Source organism: Lutjanus erythropterus, chromosome 3, assembly GCF_056507025.1.
Source record: "Lutjanus erythropterus isolate fLutEry1 chromosome 3, fLutEry1.hap2, whole genome shotgun sequence".
NCBI lineage: Eukaryota > Metazoa > Chordata > Actinopteri > Lutjaniformes > Lutjanidae > Lutjanus > Lutjanus erythropterus.
The window spans coordinates 8,661,434-8,679,593 of NC_139319.1; the positions used below are offsets into that span (position 1 = coordinate 8,661,434).

At 41.9% G+C, this 18,160-nt stretch overlaps 1 protein-coding gene across 1 annotated transcript; it reads right to left on the minus strand.

Annotated features, from left to right (window-relative positions):
* Positions 1-785: 785 nt before the first annotated feature.
* Positions 786-18,102, minus strand: LOC146329621 (axin-1-like). The gene is made up of 13 exons (XM_084714896.1): positions 17,932-18,102; positions 14,159-14,849; positions 10,915-11,108; positions 10,604-10,762; positions 9,136-9,270; positions 8,876-8,972; positions 8,270-8,407; positions 6,685-7,075; positions 4,585-4,762; positions 4,299-4,475; positions 3,295-3,594; positions 3,026-3,175; positions 786-2,692 (listed from the first exon to the last, which is right to left on the minus strand). Exons 2-13 carry the CDS (start codon positions 14,777-14,779, stop codon positions 2,566-2,568), a joined length of 2,667 nt encoding a protein of 888 aa, XP_084571022.1. The 5' UTR covers positions 14,780-14,849; positions 17,932-18,102; the 3' UTR covers positions 786-2,565.
* Positions 18,103-18,160: the final 58 nt, after the last annotated feature.

Here is an 18,160-nt window from a genome sequence, read left to right on the forward strand (position 1 = left end):
GTACATAGTGACCACCAGAGCGTCTCCACCTGTTGACTGGACTTTAATCAACATTTTTATGATGTTGCTAATTTAGCAGGATGTCTTGTGTGCTCAAATGAAAATGGGTCACACCCACACGTGATGAAGAGATGATAAACAATGAGATGATAAATATTTCCTCACATCGGAACACTGCTAAAAATCGATGATGTTAAGTTTACTCCATGATCTGACATTTTCAGCTTAAATTAGATGCTACAGTTGTCAAGACAATGTCCATGCGTGTCGGCACAGCGCTCCTGATCTCTGATCAACATTAGTGTTGAGAGGAAATTACTTTTTTTTTTTACACTCATGATTAACAGGTTGATTATCTTATCATGATAACAAAGCAATTTTTTTTGAAGATAATGAAATAATTAACTTGTGATCTAGAGTTAACAGCATTAAAAATGTATAAATGCAAGTACAGCTGTTCTCGACTACTGTAATATTGATACCATTTCTCTTGTGTGGCTACAGCCAGCAGCCGGTTAGCTTAGCTTCGCATGAGGACTAGAAATGCGGAGCGACCTCGTCTACCTCGCTTGTTGTGGCATTAAAACAGTAATCTTAAAAATAACTTCTTACAGTTTTGGGAATTGATTAAAATCATTTTTGAAGCAGATATGGCCACCACTCTCTGGATACAGTTTCTAAAATGTGCCAATGTGCTGTTTGTCTGATGTGAAAGGATGCCGAAAATCTTTACTTTTAAAATTTTTGGTCAAAAAAAAAAAAAAAAAAAAAAAAAAAAGAAGCAATTTTTACACACCACCACGGTTTTAGCAAACTGTGATGCAAACTCATTTTACATGCCAATCAAATAACCAAAATAAAAGGGCCAATTAATAAATGATAAAAAATAATCCATAGTTGCAGCCCCAGTTTGTTTAATTTGTACAAAACCTGGCAAACCGTTTCCTCCCTTTTCCAGTCTTTATGATGAATTTTCCTCGACTCCTGGCAGGAAAGCAAATAAGTACAGTTCTCCAAAACGTCAAACCATGTTAATATAACCTGTAAATTTTAAACTCAGTGTGAAGCTACAACGTTTGAAGTTCAGGAATCTGTAAGAGGAGGAAGATTCCCTTCTGCTCATGATGAAAACAACTGATACTTGTGGACTTGGACTGCACAGACACACGCATGTAGGCATATGGGACGCACGATATGCTCTTTGGCTGAGTTCAGGCATACATGACACAGGCTTTCACACTCACCAACACGCTTCAGAATAAGCATTCTAGATAGTAATGGCACTGGCCAGGCAGGCAGGCAGGCAGGCACCTAGACTGAGTTCGGAGTTGCGTACACAGGCTCTCAGTATAGCAGAAAAATACATGAGGTGACAGTGTGACCTGTTAAAAACAACAGATCCTGTGGTCAAAGATGGCACACCAGTAGTGTGCGCTCTTGTGTTTCAAGATAATGTTTGAGGGTAGAAAAAAAAAAGAAAAAGCAATCCTATAATTAAAATGCATCGCGCAGGAGAACAGAGCTGCACACTCAAAGGTAAACAGTACAGAATTGAGGTGCAGGGATGTGTTATAGAGGGAAAAACAAACAAAATGGCTGCCCTGAAATGACTAATGAACTAGCTTCAAAACATAAACAATAATACAACATTAAGTTGAGATATAACGAAATTAGGCTGCATTAATAAGTAATAGTACCTGCCTTGTACATACACAATTCAAATAAAATGAAACAAGTAGCTAGGATACTTGTCTTATCAAAAATATGTAGCTTTGGTAAACAAGTTGTGTGGAGAACTGTTGTCTGAACATGTTGACGTGAGAGATCACTACATGACATCTAGGAATCGAGGGTGAGACAGTTTCTGTTTTGAGGCTATGAAGTCAACGAGAGGAGAAGCAGGCTTAAGTTCCACTCCCCCAAAATCCTCTGTCCTCTCCCCTTGTCACCAGCTGATGAGGAACAGAGACAGCAAAAGGCAGCGAGACTCCCGAACGGAACAAGAACTGCTTTCTTTACTGTCCCGAGCACCGATTGAAGAGTTTCCGTGGTAATGTAGCAGCATCGTAATGGTCTGCGGAGGACAGACTCCTCCAGAGCAGAAGTGGAAGACTACTTTATCCTCTCTCCTTCCAGCAGCAGTCCCCCCCCCCCTCACCCTTTCCCATCCATCGCAGTGGAAGTGGAAGACTGGTCAGACATCAGATTTTTAACAGCGCTCCTCGAATATCCACAGTGGAGACAAGACAGGTGAAATAAGTTATGTTCCTTTCCTCCGCTCCGGTTTCATCTGGCCAAGCTTCTTCGCTGTGTGTGGGTTTGATCCAGGCGTGACGCAGATATCCAGATATTCCATAAAACTAACCACCTCCTTAATACTCGAGCTTCTAACACGCAGCGCAATCTCCCTTCTGTCGCACTTTGCTCCTTCCATCTTTCTACTTTCTGTCATTCGTTTTCTCACAGCTGAATTTCCATCCAACCCCAATGTTCTCTTCCCATCTCCTTTTTTTTCCCAAATGATCTTTTTTTTGCAATTCTATGTCATCTTCCTGTTCCCAAATTTCAGTCGACCTTCTCCACCTTCCCGATGATCTTCTCCTCGAAGATGGGCAAGATGGCGTCATCGTCACGAACCTCCTCGAACACGACACCACAGTCAAACTCGTCACTCACTTTCTTAAAGTAGAACCTGCGCACGAAAACAGAGAAAAGGTCAATTATTTCGGAGCCAAAAAAAAGACAAAAACTAAAATAGTGGAGTGCAGATCTCCGTCAGGCTACAGATGGTGAAGCACCTACTGTGCAACACAGCATACATTAGCTAAATGCACACAACAATTGGCTAATTGGTCCAGTAGTGTGGAAGATTAGCTGTGGACAAACTCCAGCTCTGTTGGTCACTCATACATGTACACACAACCCCGCTGCATGGTCTCATCCAGGCTTACAAGTGGCAGAGATGACGAAAAACGTCTCACCACACACTATAAAATTACTGTAAAAATGCATTAGATGTTCTCACCTGTAATGGCCCTTTTTGGTAAGCAGCTCCTTGAACTGGCCCAAAGTCACCACCCGGCCTTTGACTGATGTTCGGTACGGGATTGGCTCTCCACAGAAGTAGTAAGCCACCGTCACGTTCTCACAGACTTGGCGCTTACCAGACTTATGCCTGAAAAGAGAACAAGATCCACGTCAAAACACTAAGACACACACAGACACAAGTTAAGCCCTGTGAGGTAAATATCTGTAATTTTTCTGTGATACAAATTAAATAGACTCAATGCTTACCTCTGCTTGGCCTGCTGTAGTGCGTTCCTCCTCCTCTCCTCCTCCAGCCTCCTCCTAGCCTCCTCCAGCTGGGTGAGGGGGTTGGGAGCCGGGTTGGGGGGCATAGCCGGGTCCTGGATGAAAGGGTGCGAGGGCTGGACCTGGGTGGACGAAGAGCCAGGGATGGCGGGGGACACCGAGGAGGGGTTGTTACGCAGCTGGGCGGAGACCCAAGGGTGCACGGCTCCGGGTCGCTCCACTGAAGTGGGACGCGGTGACTCGCTGCTGGTTCCCGTCCTCCTGGAGCTACTGGTGCTGCCGCTGGAAACACAACACGGAGGGAGACAGAATGAATGTCAATGGATCTGACTTAGAATATACTGAAGAGAACGTTGCCCATATTGAGACTGATGCCACTTTAGAGCTCTACAGCCAAGGGACCAAAGCATCTGGGACAATTTGTTATGCAGTTGGATTAATATGATTCCACTAAAATCCTACTTTCTAAAGGTAAAGTAAGAGATAACGAGGCTGACATGGACATGTTTTTGGCAGGCAAGTGTGGGTGCATTTTTTGAGATCTAGTTGACAAGCCAGCAGAGACTTCTGAAATAGACTTCTTTTCAAAAACACAAAAGAAACTATTTTAAACTAAATCAGTTATCTATAAAGTAATAAACGTTTTTACATTAACAACAGACAGGGTTTGTACAGCTTTACACTGGACAAAAAACAACCACTAACATCTGACTTTTTTACTGCACTGGGAAAAGGTACAACTGGCATTCAGTTCCAGGTCAAATGACTCTGCAGCAGAGATGTAAACATCTCACTTGTGTGGGAGCAATGAAGGCTTTTGCCTCCTTTTTTGTTTTTTTTTGACTCAGTGAAACATTACAACCATAACTATATATTTAAAATAATATAAACATGAATACAACTCATTTCTTAAAAACAAAATTAACACTAATCATGAAAAATTTAGTTTTGTTTTAATTATAACTAATATATGTAGTATAACTCACCCATGCGAGCTCTTCCTTTGCCTGTCTCCTTCCATCATCCATTGCAGGATCTTCTGGTTTCTCTCCAGATCCTCCAGTGGTACTTGGGCCTCCAGGCCTCGCCCACTCTCTTCACCTTTGCCCGAGGTCTCTGATGCCTTCTTACAACCTCGCCGTGATAGCGTGCTGCCTTTACTACTGCAGGTAACACACACACACAAAGCAGGTGAGGTCATCTGAAGTAAACACAGCACATACTGTTTGCTGTAGGCTAACAATGTCTGTATATACAAGAACACTAGCCTACCTGTAACCCATGCCCTCCAGCGTGCTGGCTCCAGCCCCATCAGCATAGTTACGACTTCTCCCTCCGTACTGGTTGGCCGGGTCTCCGTTCCACATGAAGTTGGCCTGAGACCTAGAGCCTGGCTCCTCCTGCCCTTCTCTTCCTCTGTGGTGGTACAGCTGCTTGTGGTGATGCATACCTGAGCCAGACATCACATGAAGACTTGTTAGTAGCATATTAACTTCTCCAATACATCCCACACTCAAGTCCAAATACACCACTGCTGTAGCTTCATCTGACACCTGCGTTGGCGTGTGAAAAATTTGAAGCATCATATAGAGAACTATGATTGTGTTATCTCTGAAGAGTCAATCTCTTCAGCTATAACTCAACAGGAAGTGTCTTTGATGTACTGTTCATAAAGCCTAGACTGGCTGACTGGCTCACTACTTTTGAGTACAAGGCTGGTGATATTCTATAATTTTCTCAGTGTCAATAAAACACATGAAAAGCCCAAAACCAGCAATGAAGTTATTCTACTATGGCTGTTGAATATTGCTGTGAAGTTACTGTCTGTGTCGCTCTGCAAATGATGCAACCATGTGTGTAAATATGACCAGTGCAGAAGAGGATATGAGCCAGTCAAGCTGAAAATTGGCCAGTTAATCAGTGCATCCCTAAAATTTACCGTTACATACAGAGGCAACACAAACAAACAGACCGGCTGACGAAGGTCACACCAGCTTCAGTATACAAACAAAGCTCAGTGCTAATGCAACATGAAAGAAAAAAAAAAACAGTTGCCGGCATCCAACTGCTACTGTCGTTCTTTTCGTTTGCTTCAACTGAGGCTTAATGTTAAGAGAGTTTCTCTTGACTGTCCCTCATTATTACAATATTAGTCCAACATTACCCCAGACTGTGGTAGCAGATGCACAAGCAACATGCTAATTCAACAGGATAATGTACAAAATAAATACTTTAATATAAAACGTGACAAAATGTACAGTTTCAAGTCAGGTCGCAGACAGCCGGTAATGATTTATTATTGATCTTGAATGGTTTCTGGCGAATTAAAATCCACACATTCTCATCAAAAACAAACTTTTTATCCACTCAGGTCCTCTGAGGCTGGGGGTCGATGTAGCGATTTGTGCTGGTGCTCTGACATGGTGTCAATTAGTCTGGAGCCAAAGTTCAGCATATACCCCGTCACTCAAATATAAAATAAATCCGGTCTGCATATGCTCTGCCCCTGACATTAATGGATTAAGAAGCGCTTCTCCCCTGTCACTTTCTCTCCATAACACCAGCAACTGTCTGACCAATGAGTCCTGCTGTTGGATATATACACTTGAACAAAAAAGTGTATTCATCAGCCACTGAAAATACTTCCCAACATGCATGTTTTCCTCCGATTTGAGTAACATTTACAAAAAACTACAGTGCCCAGCTGTTTTCGAAATTACTAAACTGCTTTAAGGATGAAACTATATATCTGTAATATGTTTATTCATGATTAAGAACCAGTCTTTATTAGGAACCAGTGGGCTTGGGACTAAGTGCCACAGAGAGGACAAGAAAATAAAAACGGAATTAAAGAAACACATATTAAGTTTGTGTCTTCTCTTGGGTCTCTGGTTACACATCATCACATATGACCCTTCAGAAGCATGTGGTGGCTGTATCTAAAGAGGCCCTAACCTCTGCATGGATTTCCTTATTTTCTCATTATCATGCTATGCTCGGGACGCTTTACCAACTGAAAACATTGACACTTAAAGGTCTGGGATGTTCTGGTGCGTTTATGACAGTTTGGACAAATCCTACTGATTCTAACTTTAAGTAAATTGTAGAAAAATGTTGTTCACTCTGACAGCTACAGGGCTACAGGAGATGATGTGCCATCATCTGACATGATGAGGAGAAAAGGTTGTCTGAAAAGTTTTCTGTAAACAGCAGTTTGTTCACCAGCACTGACAGGCAGGGCTTGTTTACACAGAAGATAACTGTAGTGAATGTCTTGAAGCATGTCCTACGCTGCTGGTGTGTTTGGGAGTTCAGTCTCCCCAAACTCTCACCCTTTCACCCCCCCTCTCCTCCCCCTCCACAGCCTCTTACCTTTGACCCCAGGGCCAGGCAGACTGTGACCTCCCCCTCGGTGTGGGGGGTAGTGAGGTGGACCCGTCCCCCCATCAGGTGACCGTGATGATTTGGGAGGAGTGTGTCGACCCCCTCCTCCTAAGGTGCTGTTGGTTGCCCCCGGTGACTGGCAGCCCGGTGTTTTCATCACGCGCTGTACATGCTCATCCAAAATAGATTCCGGGTCATCGTCATGGGAATCCTCCATGGCAACCAGGCCGCCATAAGTGGCGACTGTTGCCGTGTTAGCAGTGGTCTCTGAATAACGGGCGCCATAGAGAGGTGGAAACGATGAGGGGAGGGGGAGTGGTATGCTATGAGAAGACATGGAGGTTGTCATGGAGATGTCAGCATCATCGCCCTCTTCTTCCTGTTGGGAAAAGCAGACAATATTTAATGCGCAGTATACAAACCATAACGTAAACACGAAGACAAGAACTAAGAAAAAAAAAACAATAAATGCCCTTACTAATAAAGGCCAATAAATTTCAGACAAATACCACCATTTATTTGGTTATTTATTATTTACTTATTAAAACTAAATTGCACTTCATTAACATTGCTAAGAGCAAAAGTATACAACAGCAGGATTACACAGGCCATGTTTTTAAAAGTATGTACATTAAAGTTTTGTTAGATTCAGTACCTTAGGTTTTGTTTCTTAATAAAGATAAAATCACGTTGGCAGCCCAATATGAAGAGGATTTCTGCAGCCTTCACCATGTTAAAATTTAGACTTTTGAAGATATTTTTAAGACCAGTATGAATGCAATTTAAGACCTATTTCAAATCCACAGTGATGATAAAGTACGAACGACATGAAGAAAAATGGCAGTCCCTGAACACGTTAGTGAAGCGTGGATTGCACTGAGGCTGGACTTGATGCCTTGATGGGTATAGAGAAAAATGTTGCTTCTTAATGTCACTGTAATACTTTAAAACCAAGGTTCCTAACTTGAATGTTTTCTTGCACACGGTGCAGCAGGCTTCATGTTTGTTATTCTCAAAAGGCTTCAGCTTAAACGCGCTGTTCTTGAGCCAGATCTCCCTGACCTTGCACTTACCAATATTAGATGAGAGTAACACTAACAGAACAAATGTTCATTTATTACTTCTAGATGAAGCTATTTTTTGATGAGAGAATCAAGACGATATATTAGCCCACACACCATATCGCAACACAGTAGCTGGGTGTACTGCGATGAATTCTAACCGGGCTGGACAGTTTTCATTTTATTTTGCTAATTCAATGGTCTGCAGAGTGAGAGCTGCTGCTCAGTGATGCGTTCTCATTCAGCAGCCCAGTACACACCCACTGAGCCAAAAGACAAGTGAGAGGAAAACAAAACCCACTGAAAGTCAATTTGACAACCACACAGTTTCCTGTCAATAAAAAGATAAAGTGTAACGGTTCTCAATTTACTGTGAATTTCACTCAAAATATACCAAGTACTTCTGATGAAACACAACAACACTGTGTGAATGACTCAAATGAATCACAGATTAACTCACAGAGTAGGAATCACATCACAATACACACACACACACACAATGACACACTCACCAGTCGTACTCTCTTCAGCCTCTCTTCGAGTCTTTCCTGAGCCTCTCTCTCTCTGAGAACCGTCTCCAGCCTGCTGATGAGCTCCGCTGCAAACCTCTCAGGCTCTACGTGGATGTCCTTTGGCATGCGGTACGTGCGCTGGATACAGACACAAGCACAACAATTACATGCCAGTAATAATACCACATACACGTTCTGCTGCTAAAACTCAGATGCAATTTTATTCAATTAACTTAAATCATTAATAAATTTAGGCAGAACAAAACAGTAACAGCCCTTAAATGGCACAAAAAAGTAGCATGGCACTGAAGACAAAGATCCAAGACAGATGTACTAATTCCAATTAAGAAAATAACAGTGAAACCTCATTAACTGTTAGTCTCCGTAACGTTAACAGAATCTAAAATTGTGTGACAATGTAACCCCCCCTGAGCTATTTGTTGTTGACTGCTACATTAATAATTAAAGCTGCAGCAGCATGTTGATAAACAAATTCCTGCTGATATTTAAATTAGGTAACCAGGGCTCATGTTGCCATGAATGCCACAGGAATACAGCTGTGAATGCAGATAATGAGGCTAAACAAGTAGCGCCTGTATAACTCACAGGTATATGAGGTAGGGGCACACGTCCATTGGCTTTGGCACTTTCATGCATCTCTTTACGATGCTGCTTCCGATATCTGTATGGAGGAATACCATCTCTGCACACAAAGACACAGAAAAACAACAATCAAACACAGATCTTAATCTCATTCAGTCTGAAAACCAGTGTTATCATTAAACATGTTTAAATCCAGTAACAGGATAATTACTGCATGCATTTATTAACTGATTCACCGCTTCACTCGTTCGGTGTGTACTTACACACTGCTGTCGGTCAGTGACATTGTGTCTGCATCACTCGACATGCTCTGTTGCTCACTGTCATTGGCACTGGTTGCTGGAGCGCGAGCGTAGCCCATGTTAGCATAGTACGGGTTTACCGGCTCCCGCCACGGCCTGAGGATGAGTAGAGAGATTATAATGTAGTGAGATCACAGTTAAATGTTGATACATGTGCACATGCATGTAGAAGCAGGCGGGGGGTCAGCATAAAGCCAAGAATAATCCTTGAACATTCAGGGGTTTTTTTTTTACATCACATTAAGCACTCATTTCTATGACCAGGTCCTCTGACTGGTTGCTAGTTTGGTTACTTCTAACTGAACAGATTTGGCTTCCTTCTGGTTTTAACTACCTGTTTAAGACTGTATACTTATTTCCCACCAATATACAGATAATATCTGACTTTCTTCACAAATTTTAAAGAACATATTAACAAAAGAACTCAATTTTATACAGAAATAAAATGATTTTTAGCTTCAAAATTGGTGCAACACACCAACCATTATTAAAGTATTAAAGAATCAGTTAAGTTAAGTAAAGAATCTGTTTGGTGATTTAAGGGATGAGGTAGAAGGAAAAGCCTGGACATCATCATTATTATGACGGGAAAAGCATACATATTTAGAGCTACAAAGAGACAGCAAAACAGAATACTTCGAGTCATAGGTTATTCTAAGTCAATTAAATGGATGTGAGCGTCATAGTTTTTAAAATTTATTTTGGCCTGGATGTTGAACAAATACGTATGGGAGTGTTTGTGTATATGGATGAGCACGGGTGTGTGCATTTGAAGGTACAAGGCATATGTGATTGCATGCAGGTAGAAAATATTGGCATTTAAGAAGCTAAAACCAAAGACTGCTTTCTTAAAAAATGACTTGAATGAATCGCATCAAAATAGTTGACGATCAATTTAATAGTCGGTTAATCGTTGCAGCTCAAGTGGATACATTTATATTTTCTTTCTTCTTTTTCTCTTCTAATTTGCTTTTGTGCGTTATCATTCTTTTTCTGTATGTGTTCGTACGCTTTTGACCTTGTGTAATAATAAAAAACAACTATAAAAAATACACTTCTCTTGTGAAGAAATGTACTTGATTATCTTTTAAAACTGTGTATAGAAAAAGTAAAAATCAATGGATATTAGGTTTGCAAACAAAGCTGTGTTTTTAAGACGGTTGCATTTGCACTAAAGGTCACTACTACAGTAAGATGGGTGAACTCAATTGGTGTAAACATTGTGGACGTTGTGGTGTTAATAATAAATGGTTAAATAATTGCATCATTACCTATGTTGGCTAAGTGACTGTGGAAATTATCCAGAATTGACATCAAACATAGTTCAATAACACACATTACAATGGGAAATAATATAAACTCTAAGACATCAGGATCTTCTTTATGGATCCAAGAACCTTGACACACAAACAAACACACACACACACACCTGTACTCCCTGCTGTCCTGCCTCCTCCTGTTGGCCGAGGCTCTCTGCGGTACTGTCTGCATCAGCAGGCTGTGAGTCAGCCTACCAGCTGGTGTGTCTCCACACTCCTCCTCATCTTTCTCTTCCTCCACCTCTCTCACACCTCCTCCTCCTCCACACCTACAGCCAGATTAAAATATATCTGTTAGTCAAACATCAGAAACATTAATATCTTCAAAATTTGTACTTAGAAAAGTCAGTGGAATTTATTGTTTTAATTATTCCTGATGACAGGCTGTGTAATAAATGATATCAATGTTGCTTCATCTCACCTCCACTCCTCATCTTCAGCCAGTGTGGGTAAATAGCCAGGCACTGGCTTGGCTGGACCCGATGAAGGGCTTTGATCACTGGGGTTAGGCTTGGGGCTCTCTCCTCCTGTTCGCGTGTACTCCAGGTACAGATCTGACTTAAGAAACAAAGGGTAGGTGTTCTCCTCCATCATGCTCTGGATCTCCGTCTGGGCCTGGAAAATACACACACACACAGTCAGTACAAAAATAAATGATGCCTGAAGATGTTACATTCATTTCACACCATTTCTAATCACTAATCAAGTCCACCTACTCATCAAATCACATACTTCTTTCAGACTGGAGCAGAGACTAGAGGTCAGAAAGGTTTTGACCCAGCCCTTGGCTCACAACTTTTTTTCTCGACTTCTGCTAAACACATTTCCCACGGTGCTAAGCTTCTGAATATAAATGTGAACACAGGTTTCTATGATGACCAAACTAATACCCATTCCAGACAAACACAATCATACAGGATAAACTCACAGTTATCTAACTGACAATCTAGCCAGCTTGATCCAGTCTGACAGAAAGGTGCGTTATGCCCACAGGAAGGTCACTGACAGCCCTCGTAAACACATGTAAGGGCAGTTGGGCTTTGGTGAACCAGTGCTTTTAAGCAGTGATCAGAAATTATCCTGGTGACTAAGTTCTCTATTGATTAAACACACTAGACTAACAGAAGGAAAACACTCAGAACGCAGGTAAAATTGAGCACAATTCATCAACGGATCATTTTATCCTAGTCTGAAAAAATACTGCTTGTATTAAGAAACTTTTGAAGCCGTGAATCACGTTCTTCAATAAACCAAATCTTTTTTTTAAATGCCAGTGAAATGTGTGGCACTTAGTATCGTGCATTATGTACGTTGCTCATTATCCTTCAAAACACAACAATGCACTAAATAATTTCAACTTTTCAGACCGGACAGGATCAGTGTCTGCGTTACCTGCCATTAGCTGCTGGCCTGCCACACAGTGTGGCTAACGTTAGCAGCGCTAGCAGCAGCAGCCTGATCTGCTTGCAACTTATACACCAGTTTATTCTGACCAAGCCTATATTCAACCTTATTTTCATTTTCTATATCAAAATACTAACAAATGACGCTGTTTACAAGCTGATAACAACATTGGAGGCATTCGCACTAGGCAAGAGGAACTGCAGCACCAGCTAGAAGCAGGCAGCTGCATAACAACTTAGAGGCAACAGTTAACTGGCATTGTACATGAATAAAATATTGTGAAATAGTTTAACAGACTAGTGTTTATGGTGCTGACTAGTAAGCATGGCAACATTTAACTGTATAGTCAACCACTTGTACACATCCTTAGCAGTGGTAGACCGATTAATCGATTGGTAAATTATCTGGCTTTTAGAGATCATCAGTATCGACTGATACCTACATTCATACAGCCAATACATCCAATCGATCTGTGAAATGATGTTGGCGCTCTCTTTTGAGCTTTGGGAAGTCGGTGAAAAAGTTACTCTGGCACTGTGCTATAGCTTTAATGCATCCTGCTGTAAATGCTAAATGTCCTCAGTCGCGATCCGTCTTCTCTAAATGTTAACACATTTGTTCCATCCTCCATGACAGGAAAGCACATCAGCATCTGCCATTGAAAAACCCAATATAAGTCGACCACTTGTTTTCAGCCCAGCATGACAACAGGAAAGAAAGCAAGAGAGAGCACATGAAAGGGTCAGCTGCAGAGAGAACTAAAAGTGAAACTAGCTTTATCTGCCTCATTACGGTAATTACGATGCAATCTCATTCTGTGCAATTATGTCATTTAGCAGTGATATGTAAGGAACTACAGTCGGGAGACTCGAGTCTCTGTTAACAACACCTGTGATAGCAGTTTCACGTGTATGTGGTCTGAACACACATTCAGCACACCCACAAAAAGAGCAACAAAGACAGAAAAATGAACGAGATCAAGTGCAGAGACAGGCACGGGTGGGTGAGTGAAAACTAACCTGAAACTAAAACTTAATTTCATTTGGTTCTGTGTTGTGGTTGACTTTCAAAAGCATAAAAACACAAGAAAACGCATAAATCTCTGCTCTATCAGGGGTATGTGTTGAACTGTAACAGCCCTTTATTGCCACAAAGAACATGTCTGGGAACCAAGGAATCTTCTGAGGAACTCAGGTATTTCCTGGACCATAGTTCTCTCCCCGAAAACAGTGTCTTTGGTGGAGCAATACTGAGCGTTGCTGACGGGTCCATCGTAAGATTATCTTACTGCAGTGGAGACGAAACGTGACCAAAATAATCACTTATCAGTATTATCAAATTGTTCAAAAGTACTGATGCACACACTTAATAATGTCAGGTTTTATACTGAAACCCTCTTAATGATTTTAATGGCATCGTGTCCATTGTGAGATCAACGTTTTCATTCAAACAAAACAAACCCACGTTGCTTTGTTTGATGCTGGACAGTATTTAACATGAGTTTTTCAAAGCGCTGTAATCAAACACGGTTTTAAATATAATTAAAATTTGAAACAGTAATACTAACAGCCGGCAATGTTATCATGGCTTATCATAATCATTTCATCCCTCTCACAGTGCTCAATCTGACTGCAAATATGATTCATCTTCCATAGAAACTGAATACACACACACAAAGGTACTCCCCATATAACAAATGAAATCCAATTTGGCATGCTCTTAAACAAATATATTCTCTACAACTGGCTCAAAGGCCCGCTACGCCGGTCAAAATGGGAGCAGATGTGGCTGTCAGGTTCCTTAAATTGAAAAGTAAACAATGACATGGAATTAACTAAGATGACTTTATAAGTACAGGCCAAAACACTTGCCTATTCCTTAATGTGACAGACAAATGAGAGCCAGTAAGAAATCTCCTCCACTGGCCTGTGTAATCCAACACCCACTGTTCTTATCAGGAACTACAGCTGCAACTAATGATTATTTTCATCATCCATGAATGTGTCTACCCTTTTTTTGATTAATCGATGAGTTATTTGGTCCATATAATGCCAAAAATATTTTCAGTGTCTTCCATAGCCCAAGACGGCGTTATCAATTATCTTGTTGTGTCTTGTTTCACAACTCAAAAATATTATACTGTCAGAGGACTAAAGAAACCTGAAAATATTGGACAATATGGACAGCTTTAACAAATTAATCGGGTAATCGTTGTACCTCTATTAGGAACCATTACGAATATTAAATCAGCATTTAATTACCTGTTCAAACATGGCAGGGTCTGGATGCGGCCTTCCCACACAGTCTCGGATGAAGCTCTTGGTGGCTGCTTTGATCTGCCTGGAGACAATCCCACTTCCGTCGACAATATACTTCCTGTAGATGGCCTTGGCCAGCTTTGCCCTCTTCTCCTGGCTCGTCTTCCTGAACCCCGAGCAAGCGAACCAGAAGTCAAGGAGGTCCGCACACCCTTCCTGGGACAGGAAGTTTCGGAACAGCTGGATGCCTTCCTGGTCGTCTAGGAGAGAGTGAAGCGACTCTGCCCACTTCAGGTAAGGTGGAGTCGGTGAAGCAGAGCCCTCAGGTTCATACCCCAAGTCCAGGTCAGGGCGACGCGGGGTCGCAGACGACGAGGAGGGCGTGTAGCTTGATGGATCCCCCATTTTAGATGATGAGGACGACGGGGGATAGCCGAGGGTCTGGGAAAGGGTGTTTGGACGGGTGCTGGCTGACTGGACTGGGGGGTCCACATCAGATCCCTCCTCACCAGGAACTGGGGGTCGCGGGGCATCCTCGGTAAAGTGGGTAGGGCCGCTCAGAGAGGCCACAACCCCACCACCGCCCCTGTACCCAATCCCATGTAATTCTCTGACAACACTCATGTCTCTGATTGCACACGGCAGAGGTCAGATCTTGCCCTCTAGCAATGATTTTGCTGGGAAACAATTCACCCTGTGATGGAAACAAGAAATGCAGTTAGTTGCAGCAGCAGTGGAAGCAAATACAAACACAATCACTATCATTGCTAAGATGATAAAGATGACTGATTCATCTCTCACCCACTTCACCATGTCGGACCACTACAGTTGTATAAAGGGTACAGCACAATTAGGAAGCAACAAATTGGAATGATGAGCAGAGCAGATACAGTCAGGTGACAAATTAAAGGGATAGTTCAGATTATTTTAAGTAGGAAGTACTGACAGTCCATGTATTACCTACAGTAGATGGCAGTCAGCACACCCCCAGTTAAGAGAACTGGACACAAGTACCAGCACGAGAGCTAGGCAATGAACTGATGTGGATGTGTTCAGCAAGAAAATACTGAGACTTGAGAATGATCTTTCATGACAATGTATCTCTTCTCAATCCAGTGTATCCTGAGATCATGAAACATGCAAAGATTTGTGGCAGTGGTTGATTCTGTGTTGTGTTTAAACCCCTGACACTAGATAGCTGTGTTATCTATCTGAATTGTTCTGATTGCACAAAATGTGGTGTGTTCTTTATAGAGTTCCCAAAACAGATTAAAAAAATAGCAACATATCAGGTTGCCTGCAGTATCACAATATATTGAATTGTAAGGTCTGTATTATGATACGAATTGTACCACCAGATTCTTACCAATACACTGCCCTAGTTCAATTACAGAAAGTAGTTTAGACACATAAAAAAGGTTGACAGAAAAAACAAATTCAGTTAAAGCATACGCTGTTTTCACTGCTTTGCTTTTATTTCTGACAGCATTTTCTGATGTGAAACAGCTGTCATACAAGCCAAATATTGCTCATTACCTCACTTCAAACCAACTGAACTCCACAGGCAAAATCAGTAATTTTACCTTGCAGAACATGGGAGTTGCTGTTTTATTGCTGCCTCAATCTGCTAGTTTGTTTGTGTTACTGTGCGATTCCAGTGTTTGAAAGTGACAGTTCAGAATCACGAAAGGCACACAATAACAAACTCACTGATTGCGGCAGCAGTAGATCACCAACTCCTGTGTTCTGCAAGGTAAAATGACTGATTTTGCCTGTGGAGTTTTGGTCGCTTTCCCATCGGAAAAGGCAGTCTAACATGAAACTGGTGGAAATATTGTAAATTTTTTTTTTTTTTCAGGTGGACCTTTTTAAGTGGCTAAAATACCCTTTGTTGCTGAACCTGTCCAGAGCACTTCATTGCTTAACTTCTGTGCTGTCACTCCTCTCCACTTCTCCAAACTGAGGGGATGCAGACCACCATCTATTTGCTAATAAACCAACTACAGCACCTCATACAACCCCACTTCAAGTGATATCCCTTTAGAGGAAAAAACAACATAGTATTTTCGTAAGGTGTCCTGCAGCCATGTCTCACTGGAACAGCTTCAGTGCACGATGCCACTAATTCTGCAAGTCTCTGAACTCTGTTGGAGGGATGAAACACCATTCCTCCAAAGATATTCCCTCTTTCTGTGTTTTGATGATGATGGCGGAGAACACAGTCAGACATGTCTGTCAAACGTTGTTATAAAATCTCCCACAGGTGTTTAATTGGGTTGAAATATGGTGACTTTGCAGGCCATAGCATATGACACAGAATTTTCATACTCATCAAACCATCCATTTATACTTCCTGCTCTATGGATAGGGGCATTGTCATCCTGGAGGACGCCGCTCCCATAAGAGACGATCACTCAGAACAACATAATATTAATTAGCAGCTGCCCTTCCCTTTAAGGTAGTGGCTCCCATGTTTTTGGCATGTCTCCCTTTCAGAAGCTGAAAAAAATTTGTGCGCCCCCCAGCCCACAATTTTTAGCAATCATAAGCAACAATTGGGGATGGGACTGATACAAAAAAGAATCTAAAAGTTGAATTTTAGTGAAATACAGGTTAGCAGGATACAATCAGCATACTCTTGATCGATCATTTCACCTAAATAAATCCCATTCATTCGACTTTGTTTCACTCTCTGACTCCCATGGTCTTCCCTGCAGTGGTTCTGCGTCCCCCCTGAGGGGCCCACCCCACAGTTTGGGAAACACTGCTCTAAGGAGAGAACTGGACCAAAGCCATGCCAGCAAAACGCCCCCCACAGCAAAACAGAACCACCAAATCCTCGAACTGTAGGGTCAATCGATTCAGGTTCTTCCTTCAATTTGTCACCCGTCTGTAGTATATAGCACTTTAAGTGTGTTATTAGTTTGGTGTTATTTATCCAACTTTCCCCAGTGGTCAATTAAGTTTTATCTGATTCTATTAAGAAGTACCAAATGGGGATGACGAACAGAATCGAGACATATAATAAAGCAAAACAGGATATAACCAAGTGTGTTTGAAAACGAGGAAGGTCACAAAAACTAAAAAACACTGCTAGAACGCTACCTCAGCATGCAAGCTTGCTAACAAATAAATGTTAGCATTAGGTAATATACCGTCAGCTACAAGTAACGAAGATTCAAGTCTGACCAAAACCAATTTAATGTAGTGTGTTTAAAAATCAAAGCTCAAGTTAAACATTAAGTTTCTGTCGTCAGTTTAACAGCTAGCTTAAAAGCTAACGCTAACAGTTCAATCAAAACAAAGCTCACACTTGGTGTAGCCGGACCTCATTTTCTAAATAACCAACTAATGTTAACAAGCTAAGACAGCTAGCTAGCCTTGTAGCAATGCCACCACCAATGCCAGTGCTTTGAAGTGAGAATCTCATTCATCTTGGCCTGCAAAGACGGTGGGGGATGGGTACAGAAACAAACTCTACAACCACACAAGACGGGCCTGCGTGCAAAAACACTTCAGAACAAGCGTACTTTGAACATTTATTCGTGTCCAGGAAACTCGCACAGAAGTAACGCCAACTTTCCTGCTGATTAAAGCCAACAAATCAGTCTGTGTAAGATCAAACAAAACAAGAAAGCGAGGGCACGTTTTCCACTCTACTGGCTGCAGCGCCAGCTAGCTTGGTGTGTTAGCTAGTTTTGGTTAGCTTGTTAGCTGGGCTAGCTTAGCTAGGTACGTTAACGTCCCGTGTTTTCCACAAAAGTTGTGTGTCCTACCGTCTCTGAAAGCCCGATCCCCGTAATCCGCTGCATTGGGGATACTGGCGCGAACTGTGTGCTCCAAAGCGCAGCATATGGATAGCTTTCTGATATTAAATATTAACGAAAATAACCCGTCGACTACCCCCTCAACTCCCCATGGTGGCTGCTTTCAGAGCAATAATACAGAGCGAGAGAATACGTGCGTGCACGCTGACGCCGTGCGGTGTAGTACGTTTACAGATCT

Excerpts from the sequence above, each read along its gene's own strand:
- LOC146329621 (XM_084714896.1), bottom strand. The coding sequence starts at position 14,779 with ATGAGTGTTGTCAGAGAATTACATGGGATTGGGTACAGGGGCGGTGGT. Across the intron at positions 8,973-9,135 it reads TCACTGACCGACAGCAGTGT|AGATGGTATTCCTCCATACA; the intron begins GTAAGTACACAC and ends CTTTGTGTGCAG. Across the intron at positions 3,595-4,298 it reads CAAAGGAAGAGCTCGCATGG|CGGCAGCACCAGTAGCTCCA; the intron begins GTGAGTTATACT and ends TTGTGTTTCCAG.